The sequence below is a fragment of the Sus scrofa genome, chromosome 14 (genome assembly GCF_000003025.6).
Source record: "Sus scrofa isolate TJ Tabasco breed Duroc chromosome 14, Sscrofa11.1, whole genome shotgun sequence".
NCBI classification, from domain to species: Eukaryota; Metazoa; Chordata; class Mammalia; order Artiodactyla; family Suidae; genus Sus; species Sus scrofa.
The window spans coordinates 65,749,953-65,773,944 of NC_010456.5; the positions used below are offsets into that span (position 1 = coordinate 65,749,953).

Genomic DNA, 23,992 nt, shown 5'->3' on the forward strand with positions numbered 1-23,992 from the left:
TTCCTGCCTGAGAATTTTTATTTACCATGAAGACATTTCTAAAAATAGTTCCTTGGGTGAGAGGGCCCGAAATGCAGCAGTAGGCTCCCTGGAGCCCAGAGAACAAGGCTTTTAGCCAATGAAATAACCTAGTTATTACTTGAGGACTGATGGAGGTCTGTTGTTTCCAAATGTACCAATGAGATAATATTTATAAAAGGTACATTATCTAATAACTAGCATACACATGAGTCAGCCATGTATTTATTCACTTCAATCTGTGGCATCTCCAAGCCATTGTCTTTAGCTTCCTTAACACTTTGGAGAAACTGAGACAACACAGCATAAGTGCCATCTAGTGGTAAAGGGTCTACTAGCTGCATTAAGAATTCAGAGAAGAGAATCATCCATTTCTAGCTGGAATAACAGGGAAGGATTTATACATGAGCAAATAGATCCTGAAGATAATATAGTTATTTCAAGAGTTAATTGGGTGTTAGAAACATGGGGTGTGTTGATGGAACAAGGAAAGAAATTTATGGCTAAAGGAGACAGTTATGGCTAGAAGTAGGCGAAGATATGAATAGAAAAATGATTGGTTGGGTCAGAATAGAAAATTCTGAGGGCAGGGGGGTGGCAGGGGGGAGTCTAGTCTGAAGCCTATGGGCAAGGAGAGTAGTCATCCATACAATCAATATTCACTCAGCAATAACTATGTACAAGCTTCTGATTATATAGTGATGAACAAAGTAAACATAGCTCCAACTCTCGTGGAAATTCTAGAGTAAACAAACCTTAAAAACATCATTGAAATTTCTGAGCAGCAAAGGAACGAAGAGTCAAAAGACTTGAGTTTGAAGCCATTAACCACTTATCAGAAGTCATTTAACTTCTGAGTTTGTGGAAAAAGAAAACTACCCTGCCTATTGCAGTGTTGAAAAGATAATCTTTTCAACAAATGAGGCTGGATCAATTGCATAATACATTAAAAAGAAAAGAAAGAGGAGGCAGAGGAGAAAGAAGATATTGAAAGTAGATATAGGACTAAATCAAGAGCTTGGACTATAAATCTTCTACAGAAAACACAGAAATCCTTCTAACATCAAATTAGACTAAAATTTCTTAGGACACAAAAAGCATGAGCCTTAAAGGCAAAATATTGATGATTTTAAAAATTAACTGTTTTGGAAAAACACAGAGTCAAGTAAAAAAGGCAAATTGTAGCCTGTAAGAAAATACATTTAAAAAATTTATATCAGATATGGGGCTTGTATCCAGAATACTTAAAAAACTCTTCCAACTCATATTATGAACATAATCAACCTGCTTAGAAAATGGAAATGTAAAAAGTATAGAGTATTTTAATAGATATTTCAGACAAGAATAACAAATATATATATAATATAATGATGAAAACAATGTTCTAGAACAAATATTCTGATAGAGATATGCAAAATAAAATGAGAAAAGGGAATGGATACGGGGAATTTTAAAAAACTCACCAACTCTGAGAAGTTACTTTATATAATTTATTCAGCAATATAAAAATGATCCATTATAACATACCTGATATGGCAATCTTTCCTTTACATGCTGTTCGAGCTTTATGTTCAAAATCCACATCACTGTCAAAAGAAAAAAAACTAGTTAAAAAAAAAAGATCTTTTCAAGAGTTCCCCTGTGGCAAAAGGGGTTAAGGATCCAGCACTGTCACCACAGTGGCTTGGGTTGCTGCTGTGGTACAGGTTTGATTGCTGGCCTGGGAACTTCCACATGTTGTAGGCATGGCCAGAAAAAAAACTTATCTTTTTCTAATAAGAAATTGTTTCAATAATCTTTCACAAATGCCTACATATTAAAAACAAACACGTATCTTTGAATAATAATGACTTCAGTTAATATAAACCCACTGACTCAAACTTTAAAATGTTTAGTCAATAGCTAGCTAGCTGACTTTAAAAGAAATATATAGAGCCGTTCTCTGATATTTTCACATAGGCTTTACATTCCCTGATGATGATATACTGGCTTACTCTACAATGAAAGCCTTTTGTGATCTCTTACATTTATAAACAAGACATGCAATATGTGTACAGGTCCTAGAAGTAAATACCTTAGGTCACTATTTCATAAATTATATTTCAAGTTTACCAGATTACAGTTGCCTTAAAAAGTTAATAAACTTCTCAGCCATGAACTTGCTGCCTGAAATATCTTATGCTTACAAAATTTAACAAATATCAAAAAATTACCATCTGCTACATATTCATGAGCAGTAATATCATATTTTATTTACTTGAAATTCAAAAAAACTAAGCGTATTTTAAACAATAAATTAGGTAAGGTGGCAAAGGAAGGGAGTGACTTTCTGGAGTCTAAAATGTGGAGAGGAAAACATTATCATGACAATAGAAAAAAGTCCTAAAGGAGATTCCTGGGATAGAAAACACTTCCACGCCCGAATGTAGAATATACTATTATCATAAAAAATTTTTTCAAAATAGTTACCTTCTATTAGACCAAATCAATCCCATTTCTGAACAGTTAACAGTTCCCAATATCCCATTTCCTGATCATCTGCATTTAGAGATTCCATTTCTAGGGCAATGTAACCAATAATATTCTTTTTGCACTCATTTTTGGTCTCTAATTTGGTTAGCTAATTAACTACTGGTTAACTTAATTAGGTACCTCAAGTATGTGATAAGATAAAAACTTTTCATTTGCATACTGTTTTGATTCTAAGAGGGCTTTTGGAGAAAGACTGGGAGTTTTAAGTCTGTTTCAAAAGACTATGACACCACCTCCATGCATTTCAGTAACCTTGTTAAAAAGACTGTGTTATATTCATTATCATGCATCCAAATCTGAAAACAAAATATATCATCCTACTTTTTTTTTAGTCTCTTACTGGATTAAACATGTAAGTATTACAGGTGAAATATATTTCAAACGAGCAAAAATAAGTTACTAATGTACTTGAGTTGATAAGCTCAATGGGACATTTATGTGGTATTTATAAAATCAAACAAACACCAGGTATAACAAAACTAATGTAGTAGACTTAAAGCCATAAATTCTCAGAATCCTATCTAATTATTTCATGGTGACACTTGTATTTAATTTAAAATAGGGAATTCACCCAGAGGAAAAAAGTACTTATTATTTCAAAATATTGTTTTATTGAATCATAAATTTAAAAAAGAGGTCCATATTTTATACAGAAGTTCAGTTTGTCATACTGGAGAATTTAGCTGGCTTATTAGTTCATTAGAGTGAAAATTCATTTGAATAGTCTACTATGTTGTGGTGAAAATAATATACTGAAAAGCCCACTGGAAATCAAACACAAATCTTAATTTTCTGAAATTGGTACAAGAAATACAATATAAATAGAGTTAGTTGGCATTTCTAAGTAATATTTCTAAAAACACCTTCTATGTGAGCTATGCATAATATAAATTCTTAAAAGACTTATTTCAATGAAAAAATACAAGAAAGCTCTAATACAGTGAGTAACTTGAGTATTATGGAATAGGTTATAGATTATACCAAAATTGAGATCCATTAGGCATTACTAAATTGGATTAAAGTTGAGGCTTTGGCATGCAAGTGAAATTCTAAAACACTAGAACCACTGAAAGCAAACTTGCTTAATATTTACTAAAAAATTTTCTTCTCTTACAAACTATTCAACCACCTGGAAGAATACAGCTTTCTCCTCTGTAACTATAAAATAACTGCATGGGCATTTTCAGGAAGAGTTAACAGATTTAATATATGAATAATATCAAACTGTAAATCCAATTAACCATATAATCTTATAGAATAATTAAGTCTGTCTTCAAAAAATTGAGAGATGAATTGAAGTAATTCAACCTCATTTTTCAGAAGCTTGAATTATTTTCAACTCAAATAATTCCTCAACTGATACTTAGGGTGCTAAAATGTGATGTTTTTCCTAATTAATCCAAATTGACAATCAAATTATTAAATATTAAGTAAGTACTTGTCTGAAAATCTGCAGTGTTAATGCCAATTCTAAGTGCTACAATTAAAGAGACAGTCTGAGTTTAGCAAATAACCACAAAATTATTCAAACAAAAGTACAGCTAAATAATAGGGTACCTTATTCTTATGAATCTGGTTTAGAGTATTACACTCTGATGAGTCTTATAAGTGGATAATTTAAAAAATGAAAATATAAAAACCAAACTTAACTTTGTTTTATTCTTATATTTCTGCCTGTAGGTAAATAAAATGACCATCAGAGGGTGCCAATCAGCTACTTTGTTGCTCAAAAATTTGTATTAAAATTGGCTGAGTAAATAGAGATTACCCTATTTTAAATTATTGTTCCATATAAAATAGCATTTCTTTGTGAGATTAACAAGATCTAATAAAAAATAACATTATGAGAGTATTTTATATTTTTTTATTTACAAATTTTACTGAAGTATGGTTGACTTATTATTTTATGTTTTCTTAATGAAGTATTAGAAGAATTCTAAATAGGATTGTATTACTTGAAAGCAGGTTAAAAAACAGTAATATCTTTAACATACTATGTTTTATTGTAAAAATACTGGGAGTACATAATTTTCACTGACAACTTACATTTTTTTGTTTGTTTGTTTGTTTTAATATATAAACAATTAAACGAGGCAACTAGAGTATAAGAAACTATTTAGTTACCATGGCATTACTAAGATCACAATTATGTTGGAGTTCCCATCGTGGCATAGCAGAAACAAATCTGACCAGGAACCAGGAGGTTGCAGGTTCAATCCCTGGGTTAAGGACCTGGAGTTGCTGTGAGCTGTGGTGTAGGTCACAAATACGGCTCAGATTCTGCATTGCTGTGGCCGTGGCGTAGGCCAGCAGCTGTAGCTCCAGTTTGATCCCTAGCCTGGGAACCTCCATATGCCTCAAGCGCAGCCCTAAAAAGCAAAAAGCAAACAAGCAAACAATAAAATCACAATTATGTTGAATCAAACATATAATCAGGTCCTATAAATGACTTTAACTAGTATTTTCACAAAGCCAAATAAAGTTTTAAGATGTTAAGACAAGAGATAGATTAGTGGGTTGGGGCCAGGGAGAATATTATTGCTAAAATGCAAGCTATGTAAAAAGAGAGATTTTTTGGTCTATTTTGTCCACTGTTCAATCACTAGTGCCTGGTATACAGCTCAGTACATTCTAAGGCACTCAATAAGTATTGAGTGACTATCAAATGAAGTAAAATAAGATATGGTCATTTTGATGGAGCAAGCAGTAGAATTTAGTAGATTTAGACTAAACTCTCAGGTTGGAATTTTTCCCACCAACAAACTTATTTTTTGATACAAATATCAAACTATAAGTGCAACTAACCATATAATCTTACGAAATAATTAAGTTGCTATTAACCTCTTAGCCTTAGCATCCTCATCTGTAAAATGAGAAGTACTTATCTACTTCATAGCTATTGAATGAAATAACGTATTCTATATCATTCTTACAAATGCTACAAAAATACTAGAATTACTTTGTGAGTATTTCTGTTTTTGGTCTCAGTATCTAACATGGAGCTAACGTGCAAGAGGCACTCAATTGTTTGTTAAAGTGATCAGCATGACTTTCCAGTCTCTGTAAAATAACGGTAGACACCTAAATTAAGAATCTCTTCAAGGAATCCTACAGAAGGTTTCACATCAACAAGGAAGCAAATAAAATCACCTACAGCCCACACCTATAGCATAACTAGAAAACACTGTAACAATCTTCAATTTACATGTAAATTGGGAAATTAACAACTGAAAACATCAAAGCCAGCTCCAAGAGGCCTTACCCAAGTAGAGTCAGGTACTGCAAAACACAATATCAATTTATGATCTCTAGAAGAAAAGAGAATGGATATAACACTGGGTGGCAACCATAGCGCTGGTAGGGGCTCCTGGTTCAGAAGTTGTTAGTCTTGTGGAGAAGAGAAAACACAATAGGGAAGGTATCCTTTGAAGGCTTTCCATGAAAAAAAAGGGAGAAGGAGCAGGAGGAAGGAGAAAGGGAGGGGAAGAAAGCAACTGAAGTTAAAAATCCTAAGAAACAGAACAGTATCACAGTATCAGAAAATCAACCAATTAACATCCCCAAAGGAACAACTTATTAGGTAAACTGCTTTTGAGCGTTCCAATAACAGAAAACACTCTTGAACTGAGAAACGAAGTTAACAGCCCTTCTACTCACCCCTACCATCACCACTACCACTTGGCCCAGGAAAATCCTACTTCCTACATATTTCATTAGGGACATAAAGAAAAGGACCCAGGAGTTCCCGTCGTGGCGCAGTGGTTAACGAATCCGACTAGGAACCATGAGGTTGCGGGTTAGGTCCCTGCCCTTGCTCAGTGGGTTAACGATCCAGCGTTGCCGTGAGCTGTGGTGTAGGTTGCAGACGCGGCTCGGATCCCTCGTTGCTGTGGCTCTGGCGTAGGCCGGTGGCTACAGCTCCGATTCAACCCCTTGCCTGGGAACCTCCATATGCCGCGGGAGCGGCCCAAGAAATAGCAACAACAAAAGACAAAAAAAAAAAAAAAGGACCCAAACATAGAAAGATACTATAAAATGAAAGTACAAAGAATGAAAATGCTTCAGCTCCTAAAAACATTCCACCAACCACTCTCCAAAAAAAATAAAGTAACAAAAACTGTAACATAATACTTAAAAATGAATTAAGTGTAGTTAAATAAGCTATTGCAAATATGAAAGAAACCAGGAATCTGAAATCTAAAACCTCAGACTAGTAAAGGACAAACAGCAGGTTAAATAATGCAAAAAAAAAAAAAAGAGTTCTCTGGTGACCTAGTGGTTATGTTGCAGGAAGGAGGACCCCTTCCAGGGCCTGAGCATGGGCTGTTACCTAACATTCAGAAATGAATTGTCCAAAGAGACACATGCTGACAAAGCAAGAGACTTTATTGGGAAGGGGTGCTCAGGTGGGGAGCAGCAGGGTAAGGGAAACCAGGAGAACTGCTCTGCCACGTAACTCACAGTCTTAGGTTTTATGGGGATGGGGTTAGTTTCCAGTTTGTTTCTGGCCTATAAGTCATCTTGCTCAGCTCATATTTGCACTAGCTCAGGGTCCTTCTTGGTGGCACGCACACCTCTCAGCCAAGATGGATGCCAGAGCCAAGGATTCTGGGAGGTTGGTTGTCTCTTCCCTCCTACAGGCCCCTTCCAAATTCTCCCAGTTAGTCTTCAGGGCAGCACTATGTTCCTTACCAGGACCTCCTATTGTGAGACAGTTCATGAAAGCAGCTATTACGGTGTTTGGCCCAGGTGGGCTGCTGCAGTCAATGGTTTCCTAATATTTAAAGATCCAGTATTGTCACTGCTGTGGTACAGGTTCGATCCTTGGCCTGGGAAGTTCTGTATGCCAAGAGGGCAGCCCCCCCCCCCAAAAAAAAAAAAAGAAAATGAAAGAACATGGAAATTGTAAAAAATAAAATAATTTCTTAAATAAAGAGTAAAATACAAGATGCCCAAGGACAAAAATATAAAACTGAAAGTATACTAAGGGACACAGTGGATGAGAATGAAAAGAACCAAAATAAAGTAGTTTAAAAACATCAATGAGAAAATAATAGACACAGAAGATAAGCAAAGAAAATCCAACCTGTGTGTGATTAGAGTCCTTATATAAGAAAAATAAAATAATGAGATAGGATAGAATTAATTTTTTTCTGGAGGCTTTAACTCCAGGAAAATTTTCTGAATGAGAACTGAATCTAGGAGTCATCTTATGGCAAAGCAGGTTAAGGATCTGACGCTGACACTGGCTTGGGTTATTGCTGTGCCATGGGATTGATCCCTGATCTAGGAACTTCTGCCTACCACAGGCGCAGCCAAAAAAAAAAAAAAAAAAAAAAAAAAGAATGACTCTACATATTCAGTTCTTTTGAATAAGAGTCAAAATGCTCAGCCTTAGATATATCCCAGTACAACTATCAACCTTTAAGATAAAACAATTTTCACCTTCCAGATAAAAAGACCAAATCATTTACAAAGGAAGAAAATCAGTCCACAAAAGAAAAGAAAAAAAAAAAAAACATTAAAATCATTGATAAAAAGACAACAATGGAGCAAAGTACTCAAGAAGCTCAAGGAAAGAATTAGCCAAGGATTCTGTATCCAGCCCAGATGCTCTTTAGGTACCAACACTAAAGAAAGGCACTTATAACATACAAGAATGTGAAAGAAACTGTACTTATGTTGAGGAATCTACTAGCTCTAAACAAGAGATGATTATGGAGTACGACAAAAAGACAGGTAGTGAACACTGTATATATTTAATTGCAAATCAAAGACTAAAAAAAGGTGAAGATACACAAACAGTATGTAAATACTATCCACTTCCCAAAGGAGAAACACAACCCTTAAAAAAAGGGAGGAAGGGAGAAAAGGAGGAAGTGGGAAAATAGAGTAAGTTCATTGATTTCCACATAGCAAATACTATGTGGAAATAAAATGCTATCATTTAAAACAGAAAAACAAAATAGGAGAAGCCTAAGTAAGAAAAAAAGAAGGTCATTATAATGTTATCAGTATAAAGTTTTAAATATACAGTTCTAGTAGTTACTATGACCAACAGAACTTTTCTTAAATTAAAAAAAAAAAAAGATGAAAACAGACCACATAGTAAAAGACACACCATAATTATAATACACATAGGAGCTCCCACTGTGGTGCAAAGGGATCAGTGGTGTCTCTGGAGCCCTGGGACACAGGTTTGATCCCCAGCCTGGCACAGTGGGTTAAGGATCTGGTGTTGCCAGAGCAGCATCATAGGTCGAAACTGTGGTTTGGAATTGATCTCTGCCCTGGGAGCTCCATATGCCATGGAACGGCTAAAAAGAAAGAAAAAAAATGTGTGTGTGTGTATATGTGTGTGTGTGTGTGTATAAAATACACATAAGTTAATATAACATGAAAGAATATGACAAAGCTGAAACCACATATATCAGTAATATACACATAAATAGACTTAACTCCTCTAGTAAAAATATTTTCATATAGTCTCATAATGTCTTAGAACTCAGCTCTGGGATGAATACAAGAAACATCTTCAACAAAGTGACTCAAAAGGCTAATAAAGAGATAGGCAAAGATATACCAAACAAATGCAAACAATTAAGAAAGCAGGTGAAGTACTCAGTGTCACAGCAGTTTAAGGATAAGAAGTTGCAACAGCTATGGCAGAGGTTCAAAAAAAAGGAGGGTATATATAATACATACTGTTATCAGGCAACTGTAGACCTCAGATGGGAAGGCATTATAAGACAACAGTAGCAAAAGAACACTTTATAAAGCTAAAAGCTGCAACTGGCAATAAATACATAATAAGCACTAAAATACCAAATGTTTCATAAATACAAAGTACAGGATATACAAGGGTAAGATAGCAAAACCTTAGTAACAAAAATCTTAACCTATCTAAGTGGTCAAAGATGGTTCAAGTGGTCAAAAAAAAGCTAAGCTATAGAAGATCTTAAAAATATGATTAATAACATATTTTACATATACACATCGATATATTTATAGAAGTTCATACTTCAATAAAAAGAAATTAAGTCAGAAAGAAAATTTCAAAATATTCCATAAAGAAGAAAAATAAATATGTATATAATCAAGATGCGACAAAAATGAATTTTTCTTTTGGTAGTGTTCAAATAGCTCATATAAGAGAACATCTCCCATAGAAAACAATATAAAATACTTAAAAACTATTTAAAAAATAACTACCTGAAGGGACTGTCAAGCACCTAAAACTAGGAAGAAATATGGAGAAGAATCAACCCCAGAGGAAGAAAGTGGCACCATGGCATATTCATACACTGAAATACTATTTATCAATAAGAGGAACAAGTCACTGATAATGCTAGCTACTTTAAAAAATCTCAAAAACATTATGCTGATGAAAAGAACAGAGTATATTCTGGACAATTCCATTTATGTTAAGTTCTAGAATAGGCAAAACCTATGGTAGGATAAAAAAACAGAACAGTAGCTGCCTCTTGAGATGGGGACAGAGGCACGTACTATTACTCCAGCACTGGAGAAAAAGAAACACAACATATACGGAAAGTATAATTTATTCAAAGAGTAAAAAAAGGCAACCCCTAAACTGACACGAGTAACAAATGACTATTTATGAAACTGATAACATAGCCAACCATGCAAAGAGAAAAGATTATTCAAATAACTTTTAAACAGTCTCCTAACACTTTATCCATAGGAATGTGTGTATATTTGTATGTACTCACATATACACACTCACAAAAAAGAACTGTCTTTGAACTACATCATAAAAAATAAGATGAATTGATATATGAATAGAAGGCTAGATATAGGATAAAGCAAATATAGTAAAATATGAATTGTAGACTCTAAGTAGCAGAAAAATGAGTCTTCACTGCACAATTTTTTCAATTTTTCTGTGCATTGGAAAATTTTCATAATTTCTGCATGTTGGAAAAGAACTACAAAGAAATCTTGAACTGGCCCAAGTAGGTTTACGTCAGCAATCATACTGGTACTATAATTATAAAATTTTTTATAATCATAATATAAAGAAAATAAGAAATAACATAAAACAAATAAGGAAATATATTACTCTTAGGAATTAAGAAAAAGAGGTATAAATACAAAAGAAAATAATTCAAGAAAACAAAAACCTGTAGGTATCAAAATGAATTCAAGATTTGTACAAGTCTTTCCCACAGCTATGCTCTTTTCAAGGCCTAAAAGTAGTGATCCACACCAGTAACAAAGAGCACACCTAGTGCCCACATCTTAATTTCAAAACCCCATTCACCACTAAAGGGAATCAGAACTCTAATGAGAAATGGCTGAAACTGTAGGTCTGAAGCATAGAAAACAGAAGGTAAGCCTGGGTCATCTTTCTGTGCCAGAAAGTAAGAAAGTTCTTAAAGACTAATAGAAAGGCATGTCCAAAGAACAAAGAAGCCAGTTTGAAGGAATTTCCACTTGACAATAATTGGGACAACTTAATCTGTCAAAAGATTAATGACTATAAATGATGGTAACACACTGAATAAATAAAAATTCACAAATCTATAAGGAAGAGAAATGCCCTTACTTACAGAAGAATGTTAGCTAAAAAGTATGAAAAATAATAGAATTAGATAATCACTGTCTTGTAAAGCTCTTTATAATTTAGGCAAGGATGATAAATGGATACAATCATTAAGTGAAAGCTTGTTGGTAACAGAATATCCTCCCAGCCCCAATAAAATACCCCAAAGATTACTTCTGAATTGCAAAGGGAAAACCATTATATCACAAAGGAGAAATCTGCCAAGTGCCATTTAAACCAAGGGATCAAATTCAGCATCACTTGGGAGTGGTAAAACCAGATACCATACTGCATCACATTGGCAGTATATACAGCACCTAACCTCATCTAGAAAAATTCTTGCCAAAAAGGTTAAAGCTGAGTCTGATTAAGCCTTTAGGTCCGATTTCCAGTTACAGCAAAAACAGAAAATACGAGAAAAGGTTCGATGATACCATAAAGAAACAATAAGATGATGGGACTTAGGAGAGGATGTCCCCAAATATGTCAAAGTGGCATATTGATTATTTTGAATTAAAGTTACTTGAGAAACAGCCCATTCAAGAAGATAACCTTCCTTTGTTTCCCTGAAAGAAGGAAACAAAGCTCCCATAGGAAGATAACCTTCCTACAGATGCCAAGAGGATGGAGGGCATCCTTACTGCCAGAGATAGGGAACTGGGGGCAGAAGAAGCTGTATAAACAAACTCTATTCCTCCATTAATTTGCTACCCCAAGGCCAAAGCCCTTTGTTTTGTCAAATCTCCACAGATAATTTTTTTTTTGTCTAAAAAGGTATATCAACAACCTACTTTGGTCACTTCTTGAGTCCTACACCTATGAGACCACCTTATACACAAAACTAAATTTGTTTTTCTCCTACTCATCTGTCTTGTATCAATTTAATTGTTATACCAGTCAAAAGAACCAAGAAGGCTAAATAGACAAATACAAAATGCAGAATATTTTTAAGGATCTTTTTCAAGTCTAGACCTTCAAAGTACCAACACAAGGAGTTTTTAGAAAAAGGCAAAATGATTAAAGAAACTACAGAGACATAACTAAATGAATCTAACTGAATTCTGGTTCTGGAAAAGCAACTATAAAGAATTCTCTTTTGGGAATTCTCCTGTGGTGCAGTGGGTTCAGGATCTAATGTTATCGCTGCCATGGCATGGGTTCAATCCCTAGCCTGGGAACTTCCATATGCCATGGGTGTGTTCCACCCTCCCCACCCTCCAAAAAAAGAATTCTCTTTTGACAACCAGGTAAAAATGAATATGGACTGAATAGCAGATGATTATTATGGAATTACTGCCAATCTTTTATATATGATAATTATATTTTTACATAGAAGAATGTTCTTGTTTTTAAAAGATATATGCCAAACTATTGACACACACATTGCCATGTTGTCTGCAATTTATTTTCAAATGGTTCAACACAGGAGTTCCCACTGTGATGCAAGTGGGTCACAGATCTGGCATTGCCACAGCTGTGGCTTAGGTTGCAACTGTGGCTCAGACTCAATCCTTGATGCAAGAACTTCCAAATGCCCCAGGTGCGGCCACAAAAACAAATGGTTCAACACAAAAGAAGAAAATGCGTATGTATACACATTCATGCATGAATGTTTATGTATGAGTAAAAGACAATCAATGAACATATATGGCAAACTATTAACTGGTCCTTCAAGGTGGAGTATATATACATGAAGTCTATAATACTATTCTTACAATTTTTTTACACATGAAATTTTAAAGTAAAGAGTTGGTTTAAAAAAAGTGAATGAAGAGTTCCCACTGTGGCACAACGGGTTAAGAATCCGGTGTTGCTGCAGCTGTGGCATCGGTCACAGCTGCAGCTCAGATTTGATCCCTGGCCTAGGAACTTCCATATGCCACACCTGTGGCCAAAAAAAAAAAAAAAAAAGTGAATGGAATAGAAAATAATAAATGACACACTGGAACAAGGCGAGCATCAAGGCCAACAAAACACAGTAAGAACCTAAGAACATGGAAGAAAGTAACAAAGAAAAAGGAGAAGCTGCCATATATAACTATTATTAAATTATAAGCCCTATTTGCTCATCATACACATGGAAAGGAGGAGGTAAAACATTGTGGAGAACATGTTAAATTGTTCTTGACAGTTACACAGCACTGTTAGGTGTTTTGCAAGACACAAAGGGGAAAGAGAAAATCAACGTTAGCTGAGATGCCTCCAAGCTCCAGGTACTAAATCCCCACAATAGCCCTGTGAAGTAAGTGGTGACATCATCTCTATTTCACTATTAAGAAGTAAGAACCAGACATTGTCCTTGGCCCCCAAAAGTTTATAATTTAATTGAAAACACATGTTCATAAGCAGAGTATAGTGTATTAGAATATAGTGTATTAGAATTATAGTGAGATATTCATGACTCAGATGCTACTAGAACTAAGAGGAGGCAAATAATCATTTTTTGAGTCCTTACTATGAGCATAAAGGGAGAAATGATCTTTTTCTGAATGCAATTACCAAGGAAACTTTGATGATGCAAGTAGGGTGTTGTCGAACAAAAGAGATCTTGTTCAATGGAAACGGAAGATGGGGCATTTCAGTATGAGCGAAGGCACTGGAGACAGGAAAATTCAAGAACTGTTTCAGGGATATAGATCAAGCATTTGGCTAAAACAAATTTGTAGAGTAGAAATTTACAAACTAATCTGTAAACTACTATGAAAGTAGTTTGAGATCAGACCACAAAGATCCTGGAATGCAACGCCTAACTAAGGAATTTCAGTAAATAGAAAAAACCATTAGCTGTTTTTCCAAGAGGTGGATCAAGATAAGCACGTCTTTTAAGTAGATATATATCAGGAAAAAGGTAGGGAGATAGTCTTGTTTACCAGTTAAAAGATGAGCATATTGACAGGCTGCTGTAACCAAACAATTTTATCCTCTAAATTCAGGCAGTAAGTAAGCTGCCTGTGCTTCATCCCTCACCCTCACTGTCTACTACTACTGTGTACTCAATCTAGAAAGCTTTCTATAGTCCACTTCTTTTGGCGTCACCTTGACTTTATTGTGCATTTTTACAGAAACATGGGTATCTTTTGCCTATTAAGATATAAAAAATAAACATTATACCGGAAGTTGTTTCATAAATGCAGGCAATTAAGGAAAACAAAGCTTCTGTTACATTATTATAACATTATGATAATAGAATATTTAACCAATTTTCTCAAATAGGTGGCTTTAAAAACAAACAAATGATATGACTACATCACTGATTGTTTTACTGGGGTTCCCCATCTACTTCCTCAATTCTCCCAAGAATGGAGTGCCAAACTAGCACTATTCTAGATAGACAGAAGTTAAGTCACTGTAAACAATTCATTATCTTGGGGTATTAGAGCTCAACTCTTTCCAGGAACCCCAGTTAAAACAGGCTGTGAAGTGAAATAAGACTATTTGCTTACTTTAATAAATTCATAATAAATCAAGAAATAACTGAAACTGTTTGCAGAATGGTTCTCTCTGTGCAGAGAGGACCTTGAGTAAATATCTATTAGAAAACCCCAAAACTCATGCACAAGTTTTGACCTCATTTTTCTCATGAAGTTACTTATTTGATCACTTCCATGTCTGCCTGTTCTTAAAGATTTTCTCTAAAAATAGATTTTTTCAATTATTTTGTCTCACCATCTTTTTTAATACTCCACTGTCAAATAACCTTCCCAAACACTCATTTTACCATGCCTCTTTCTTGCTGAAAATAAAATGATAAAAGATAAACAACAAAACAAATGTAAAGCCCTGTAGTAACTCACTAGGGAAGCTTGGGGTAATACAAAGTACATGGGCTTCTTTTGGGGGGGACTTAAGTGTTCTCAGGCTTTTAAGTAATTTGGGTTCACATGCTAGCCACAAGAGTTCCTGGGCTAGGGGTCGAATTGGAGCTGCAGTTGCTGACATACACCACAGCTACAGCCATAGCAACATCAATCTAAGCCACATCGGCGACCTATCTGCTACAGCTTGTGGCAATGCCAGATACTTAGCCCACTGAGCAAGGCCAAGGAGAGAACCAGAATCCTCAAAGACACTATGTCAGGTTCTTAACCCACTAAGCCACAACAGGAACTCCACTATTTCCAAATCTTTAATAAAGAAGTTTATATCTCTCAGTTTATGACGTGATATTTGTGAACACGTTAGCACAGTATCTGGCACCTAGAAAGGCTGTCAGTACCAATTAACCTCCTAGCACTGTACACGTTCTTGAATCTTACTACTCCACTTCCTTTTTCAACATTGGCTTGATCTTCAGCCTCAACCAAATACTCTTGAATAATTCCTGCTGACCTTTCACCCTAAGCCTTTATTTTGCTTACTTTTCCTCCTTAGAATGCTATTTTCTTCCTACTCAGCTAACCAAATTCTATCCATCCTTTATGACCTAGAAGATTCAGACCCAATTCTTCCATTAGACCTTTCTCAATTCTCTAATCAAATCTCTGATTTGATTCTCCTCTGAATATGTTTAGATGTATTGTCCATGTTAATTTTTTGATATTTTATCATAAAATTTTAGAGTAGACTAATGGTAGGCAATCAACTCATGAAAATGCTACTTTAACTCTGGTAGCAAAGTAAAAATGGAGCACATTTCTACCTTAAAGGTCATCCAAACCAAGGTAAGAAACAGACTGCTGAATCTTCGAAGGTAAAGTATTGGCTGAACAGACTATACATATAGTCTCATATTTTGACAAATTCTGTTCTTGAATCTGTACATTAGCGCAATGCTTAATAAGTGTTCTACAAGTAGCAGATATTCAATAAACACTGGACTGACTAATCAAATGGCATAATATATATAACTTTCTTCAAGGAACTAAAAAAACTCATGGGACGCTCATTCATCTTTATTTTTTTACGTAATGAGAAAAGTAAAGTGCTACAATTTCCGGTTATATTTGATCAGTGACCTCAGGTTTTATCTGCTCATAAGAAAATGAAGTTGTAAAAATAATTTCCCATATAGAATATTCATATTTTTTAAAGAAAATAACTCCGTAATTAAGGGAGGCAATGTTGCCATATGAATGATGAACAAATATAAATATGTATATAACATCAAAATTGTATTCACTGAAGACAGTAAAAAAACTGAAAATTATACACATTTTCAGTTGAGAGTCACAGATTTTTTTTTCTATCTTTGTTATATAAATCCAACAAAGATTAAGCTTATTTAACATTTTTATAAATCAGCAACTTCAGAAAAATCATACTATCAAATTAAGAAAATAGCCAGTTCACAATTCATTATAAATATTTAAAGAACATAAATATGAAAGGCAGATATGATTCCCAGAGGAATATACCATGTAACTGTGCGAGATGATATAATATTGAGTGTTTAGTTCCACACTGTACTTAAACAAGTGCTTCTCAAACTCTTCCATTTAGCCTCCTTGACAGAATATCCTTATAAAGGCTGGGGATAAGGAACACATATCCCCATGAGCAGCATAATCCAAAACTATGCCACAATTCTAAATTTCTCATGCTTTATCTTAAAAACTCATGCTATAAAAAGATACGCTATATTTATTCTTTGGCTTTGTATATCTCCTAAAACATAATCATGTACTCTCAGTAATATATTTGACCCACTAACTTAATCCATCATATGTATATCTGAAAAAAATTTTCCAAGATTATGATACTGGAATAATTTCATTTTATAATGTCAAGGATAAATAATAGTGAAAATTGTTTGACATATGTTAAGTGCTAATTGTATAAAAGATATTATGTTAGGCTTTTAACATATGCAATCTTCATTTTCAAAATGTAAATATTATGTCAACTGTAATGAAGGAACTAAGGCACGAAGAGATTAAATAGTCATCCTAAGACAATACAGATAATAAATATTAGCCACTTTGTACACAAGTCTTCTTTTTTGTCTTTTCTAGGGCCACACCCGCAGCATATGGAGGTTCCCAGGCTAGGGGTCTAATCGTAGCTGTAGCTGCTGGCCTACGCCAGAGCCACAACAACACTCGGGATCGGAGCTGTGTCTGCAACCTACACCACAGCTACTCACGGCAATGCCGGATCCTTAAATCCACAGAGCAAGGCCAGGGATCAAACCCGTAACCTCATGGTTCCTAGTCGGATTCATTAACCACTGAGAAACAACGGGAACTCCACAAGTCTTTATTATATCATGATATCATGAATGTTCTATTTAAAAAGAAATCCCTTTCTCTGACCTGTGTTTTTAACCTCAATTTGCAAGAATTTCATGGAGGTGTGCTGCGAACAGCCCAATTAGAATAGGCTACTGATGTCTGAAAAGAAACTTTTAACCTTTAGACTGATTAACAACAAATAATGTAAAACCATTTGTATTAAAAAAGAGACCAGTATCTAGTCACTAAATTGAGTCAATTCTAGGTCCAAACAAGACTTGGCATTGTAAAAAGAACAGAATGTAAATTTTATACACAAATTCTAGACCTGATCCAAACGGCAACACAGGGTATCAGAGAAAACAAGGACTAGAAGTTACTTGGCAAATCCTAAGTAACCTCTCGGTAGCTTCTGTCACTAGCTAGAACACATCCTTGAGTAAGTCACTTACCACTCTAGACCTTACATTCCTGATGTGAAAGGAATGTGCTAGGTGATTTTTAAGTTTCCTTCCATTCATATTTTAATTCCATTTATATCTTTAATTTTGTTGCCCACTCAATTTCTATACCTAAGTTCCCATTATTCTCAGCTAGTACTTTATCAGTTTATCAGTAATTACTTCTTTTAAATTTACATTTCTATACATTCAAGTGTCAGTCTTGGTTCTCTGTATTAAAATATTCCCTCACTTCTTGCTTATTAAGTTTTTCATTTTACAACCTGGAAGTATTGAACACAACCAAACTACCCAGTGAAAACTGCTGCCTTAATAGTAACTTTACTCTGAACTCTACTGTCAAGATGTTCATGTTATCAGAGGCTACTTCAGTGTATTTATTTTTTAAAAGCTTTGATAACTTGACATTTGAAGTTAAATTTAAGGTTAAATTATATGGTATTTTTAATGTGAATATTTAAGTACATTAAAAGCCACAGGTAAACTATGCCACTAACCATCTTCTGGTTTGATCTGCAGTCTGCTCTTCTATTTTCTGCAGCTCCAATGTGTAAGCCATTATTCGAGCGTTGCACACCATGAGATTCTTAACCGCATGTAAAACCTGGTCTTTCTGAGTGCTCAGAGAAAGGAGTTTCCATATTCCTTCTCGTATTCGAATTTCTAAATTTATTTTTTCTTGAATGCCGTTGTCCTTTAAAAGAGAGAGAAATAAAGCATTTTTAAAAGGTAGCAAAAACTCAAAATTACACTTCTTTTTACCCCAATAGATGGAAAATGTACTAGACATTATTATAATTTTATAGCATATTGGGAAAGTAACAATGTTTTAAAGTATGATAGTACAAAAATTTTTAAATGTTCTGTGCAGGGAGTTCCTCTTGTGAAGCAATGGAAACGAATCCAACCAGTACCCATGAGGATATGGGTTTGATCCCTGACCTTGCTCAGTGCATGGGGGATCTGGTGTTGCCTTAAGCTGTGGTGTAGGTTGTAGATGTGGCTTGGATCCTGTGTTGCTGCGGTGTAGGCCGGTAGCTGTAGTTCCAATTTGATCCCTAGCCTGGAAACTTCCACATACTAAGGGTGCAGCCCTAAAAAGCAAAAAAAAAAAAAAAAAAAAAAAAAAAAAAAAAAAAATTTCCTTGCAAAAATTATTTTTTTAAGGGCCACACCTGTGGCATACGGAAGTTGCAGGGCTGGCGGTTGAATCACAGCTGCAGGCCTATACCAACTCCAGATCTGAGCCGCATCTGTGACTTATACTGCAGCTGATGGCAATGCCAGATCCTTAATCCACTGAGCGAGGCCAGGGGTGGAACCCCCATTCTCATGGATACTAGTCAGGTTCTTAAACTGCTGAGCCACAATGGGAATGCCTGTAAATTCTTAATTTCTTGCTTTATTAGGAAGTCTTTACAATCTACTAGATAAACAGAACAGAAAGGAGAGAAATACTACATATTCTTACCATAACTACTACACCAGGTTAAATAGTGGCCCCCCAATATTCTTGTCCTCTCAGAACCTCATAATGTGACCTTATTTGAACACAGTTTTAAGATATAATCAGTTAAGATAAGGTCATACTGGATTAGTGTAAGCCCTAAATCCAGTGAGTGCTGCCCTCACAGGAAAGCCACTGAAGACACAAAGGGACACACAGAGAGAAGTCCATGTGAAAATGGAGGCAGAGAAGTGAGGAATGATTCTAGAAGCCAAGGAACAAATACTGCCAGCAACCACCAGAAGCTGGAAAAGACAAAGACAGACTTCTCCAGGGCCTTCAACATGGCCCTGGGGATACCCTGATTTCAGACTCCAGAACTACGAGAGAATAAATTTCTGTTGTTTTAAGCCTTAATGCAGTTTTGGTAATTTATTATGGCAGCTTCAGGAAACTAATACAATTATAGAATAATTAATATGAACAATTATATATAGGACATGTATGTATTATATAGCACATACATTATTGTGCCATGTATGCATGACACTGAATTAACCAAGGAAAACCTTTCTAAAAGAACAGATGCTGAAAAAAGGGAACTAATGATTAACAGCAGGAGGTAACAGGTTATTTGTTAGGGTAAACAATGTAAATAAAATCTCAGAAGCAAGAGACTGAAAGCACCGTCCTAAGAGACTTTAGCTACCTGGAACAGATTCTTAGAACATGGTTTTGAATATATTTCCTTTTGTTTTAAGAGTCATCATGAAACTACTAAATCATTTATTTTATTCTATATGATGATCTTATAATGTCTGGGCTCTATAAACAAGTTTCACATGTAACATCGAAATTCTATAAACTGAAACTTACTATTGTGACTTAATTCAGTGACTTTAAAAATTATAAATCATTGGATACTCTTTACCACAAGAATGTAATAATGCTTCAGTATGTCTATTTCTAAAAATAAAGAGATCATCTTTGCTTCTGTGGTTTTAAAAAAAAAATGAATGCTATAATTTACCTTTTAATTGAAAAAAAACAGCATTAAAAAATGTGAATGAATCTAATGACAAAAGTTCCAGATACTGAAAAGATAATTTTTCAAAAAGAAAACCTGAAAGTTAGGAGAGCAATAGTCTATGAAGATTACCCAAAAAGAAAAATTGCAGATGATTTAACTTGACTATCCAAATCAATCAAATGCACTATTCACATGCAGAAAACAGATCTGTTTAATTACCTTCTGTAATTACATCATGTAATCACCACATTAAAAACCTTCTTTTGTAGTATAACTCAAAACTGATGTACTATATAAATGTAGTCATTGTTGCTTTTCCTTCTTCACACATGACTGAGTTTAAAACTACCTCATCTTTTTATGACTCGTCAGCCCCAAAGTAAATTCTTCTTTAATATAATTAGTAATTAATTATAATAATTATCTATGTGACCCATATGTCTATAGAAATACACTCTGGCAACGTGGTTAGTATTGAAGACTGCACTTAGGGAGCAACATGAAGCTGGGATGAAAGCTTTACCCTACAACTCAAATATAAACAAATACCATCTGGTGCCATTAAATTCAAGTTTGCTTTTTAAATACTACAGTGAAGCAGGCAGTTGAACTAGCACAGTTCTTTCTTTCTTTTTTTTTTTTTTTTTTTTTTTTGCCATACCCCCAGCATGGGTAAGTTTCGGGGTTAGGGATCAAATCCAACCCATCGGAGTGACCTGAGCCACTGCAGTGACCACACTGGCTCCTTAACCTATTGTGCCACAAGGGAACTCCAGTGCTGTCATTTTTAAAGCTGGATGCTTGGGCAGAGAGGAAGGGCCTTAATTACAAGTAATTAAGCTTATGACCTACCCGAAAACGATTAGGATTTCTGGAGGTGGAACTTTAAAAAAAAAAAAAAAAAAAAAAAAAAAAAAGGTTCCTCTGGTGATTCAGTGCACCTGCCAGTAGGGAACCAGGGCTGGAGTACTTGAAATTCCCCTGCAATCTGGAATGTTGCAAGAACCTTAGGGAGCCAGTAGGTGGCCACAGATACATGAAGGAATCAGTTTGAACTTCTAAGGTTTCCACCTTGTAAGCCCCAAGATGTCTCTCTTCATCACTTACTGATAAAGACTTCATAAAATTATAGAGGCTTGGGATATAGTGGATAACAGAAATGTAAAGCCTGGTTTTTAAAAAACAACACTTATTTGTAAAATTAAATATGAAGATAATGAGATACAGCCAGCAGATACTAATACTAGAATTCAGCAAACCACAGCCTGGCCAGTGTTTGCTTTTGTAAATAAAGTTGTATCGGAGCACAGGCAGGCCTATTTGAACTGTTATGTGGCCACTTTCAAGCTACAAAGGCAGACTTGAATGATTTTAAAAGAGAACATGTGGCCCACAAAGCTGAAAATATCTATCCTGCTACAGAAGTGATTTGCTGATCCCTAATCCAGCCAAATTAACATACATAATAAACTATGACCTCACCCCCCCTGCTCTGCAATGAATGGACATGGATCTGGGAGGGCTGACATAGTGAGATAAATTAAGTGTATATATGGGTTTTTTTTTAACATATTCAGGGTGAAGAAAAAGGACCACTGTGTTAGCCAGTTTTGTGTTCTCCATGCAACTTCTTTTAGTACAGTAAATACTACACTGTATAGTATAGTTCCCATTTATATATTAATGGAGAGAAAACATCTCTGGTCAAGTGATATTACTCTAGCCAAGAAAAGCTTTATGGAATCTAAGGACTTGTTTTTAGTTAAAAAGGTGCAGAGTCGGAGTTCCCGTCGTGGCGCAGTGGTTAACGAATCCGACTAGGAACCATGAGGTTGCGGGTTTGATCCCTGGCCTCGCTCAGTGGGTTAAGGATCTGGTGTTGCTGTGGGCTGTGGTGTAGGTCGCAGACATGGCTCCGGTCCTGTGTTGCTGTGGCTCTGGTGTAGGCCGGTGGCTACAGCTCCGATTAGACCCCTAGCCTGGGAACCTCCATATGCCGCGGAAGCGGCCCAAAGAAATAGCAAAAAAGACAAAAAAAAAAAAAAAAAAAAAAAAAGGTGCAGAGTGCTTAGGCTAGGAGTGATGTCTAGTGCTAATCACAGTGAGAAGAGCGATAACATAATGAGGGTCAGTGTTCAATGGTGATGCTTACCGACTCAAGGAGGAAGAGTACAGAGCTAAAGTCATCACTGCCTCAACCATAATGGCAGAGTCAAGACTGATTAGGACCCCAAACATGTTTCCCTGTATCCACCAGTCTTAGAAGTGTGTGAACTCAAGTCTCCAGGAAGAGCAGAGAATAGGGAGAGAGCCATCCTCTTGTTCTTTCTTCTTCAATTTTCTAAATAAGAGCTTGCTTATAATCAGGTCAAATAGAAGCCTTATCTGGTAGGTATTTAAAATCAGGCTGGTAAAGATAAATGGATAGGACAAGGCTAAGGATGAAATGGAGAGATGCCTTAAATGAGAAAACCTTATAATGCAGAAAACAGAAATGTATTAGACTTCAAGAGCTAGAATGGCACAAAGCAAGTACAAAGAAAATGGCTTCAGTGTTGGAATTAAGCACTGAATTAAAAAAAAAAAAAAAAAGAAGTTGGGCTGCTGGTAAGAAAACTGTAATAATCCAGATAGAAACCATCACGCACCTAATGGATATAGTTAAACATGTTAGCTGAGAGACCAAGGTGAAAAAGATCACAGAAGAAAGAATCGCTTACTACAGGAAAAAAAAAAATCTAGAAATTGTTAAAAGTGGTCTTCTGGGGAATGGAATTGGAGAAAGAATTCTTAAATTCATGTTTCTATGTTTACTTTCTCTCAATGAGACAGTAGTACTGTATTTTTATAAAGATTTCAAAAGCTTAAACATTTATAAGAAAAGATAGGTGTCTGCCTCCATCCAACTGCTCACATGAATGGGACAAAAGATAATAACAAAAGTAGTCATCTCTTAAGTATGTTAGGAGTGTTAGGTACTATGACAAGTACCTTAAACAGGTTCTCAAATTCCAGCAACTTTCTGGGATGGGCAATTTGCCCATTCTACAACTGCAGAAACTGAAACTTAGAAAAGACAGGTTCAAGACTGCACAAAAAGCTGAGTTGGATTGACCTTAATCTGACTCCAAAGCCAATATTCTCTGCTCTGAGTAGTCACAGATGACTCAAAGGTTTGAGTAGAGGTCTCACTAGTGAGCAATCTCTCAAAATTTTTGGTCATCTACCTGTTTGATGGCAGGGCATTAATATCAGAGAAAATACAAATAAAAATTCAGTGTTAGTCAAGTATAAAATTCTCTTACTGACCTTCAATATTCCTGTTAGTATTCCTCTTACTATTCTGCAATTTTTCTCCAAGATCCAAGATCCGAACAGAAGGAATTCCACAACTCAATTATTTTAATTTGTTACTGCCTAAGAAATCATTAAGTATGGTACTTTCATACATGTAAATAATCCAACCCTTATGTATATTTAAATATTTATTTTCATTTCATGTAACCAAACTTCTTTTATGAGCTTATCCCTCATCTCTTTTGTACCATTCCTATGTATTACTGCTGCACACAGCTCAATAAAAATACCTGAACAGCCTCACCAACACCTAAGCCCAAGAACCCCAATAGGTCGAATTTTTAAAAAAATAATTCATACAAAGTTAAAAGAGGACAGGACAGAAAAGATACACTTTACGTTGAAATGCTTGAATTTTAAAAAAATTAAACAGCATAAATTACTGATAAAGGTACTAGGCTTTTGCAAAAT

At 35.2% G+C, this 23,992-nt stretch overlaps 1 protein-coding gene and 1 non-coding gene across 4 annotated transcripts in view; both read right to left on the reverse strand.

Moving 5' to 3' along the window:
• RTKN2 (rhotekin 2) overlaps positions 1 to 23,992 on the reverse strand; it is a 174,668-nt gene that overhangs the window by 63,235 nt on the left and 87,441 nt on the right. For 2 of the 3 annotated variants that reach the window (XM_021073058.1, XM_021073059.1), the window contains 2 exons: positions 18,245 to 18,441; positions 1,546 to 1,604 (listed from right to left, as the gene is read on the reverse strand). In XM_021073058.1, the coding sequence (XP_020928717.1) occupies positions 1,546 to 1,604; positions 18,245 to 18,441 (256 nt within the window). The remainder of the gene's footprint in view (positions 1 to 1,545; positions 1,605 to 18,244; positions 18,442 to 23,992) is intronic. The other variant, XM_021073060.1, reaches the window with a different exon arrangement.
• MIR9836 (microRNA 9836) lies at positions 647 to 743 on the reverse strand. Its single transcript, NR_128523.1, has one exon. It is a non-coding gene; the product is annotated as a microRNA 9836 (primary transcript).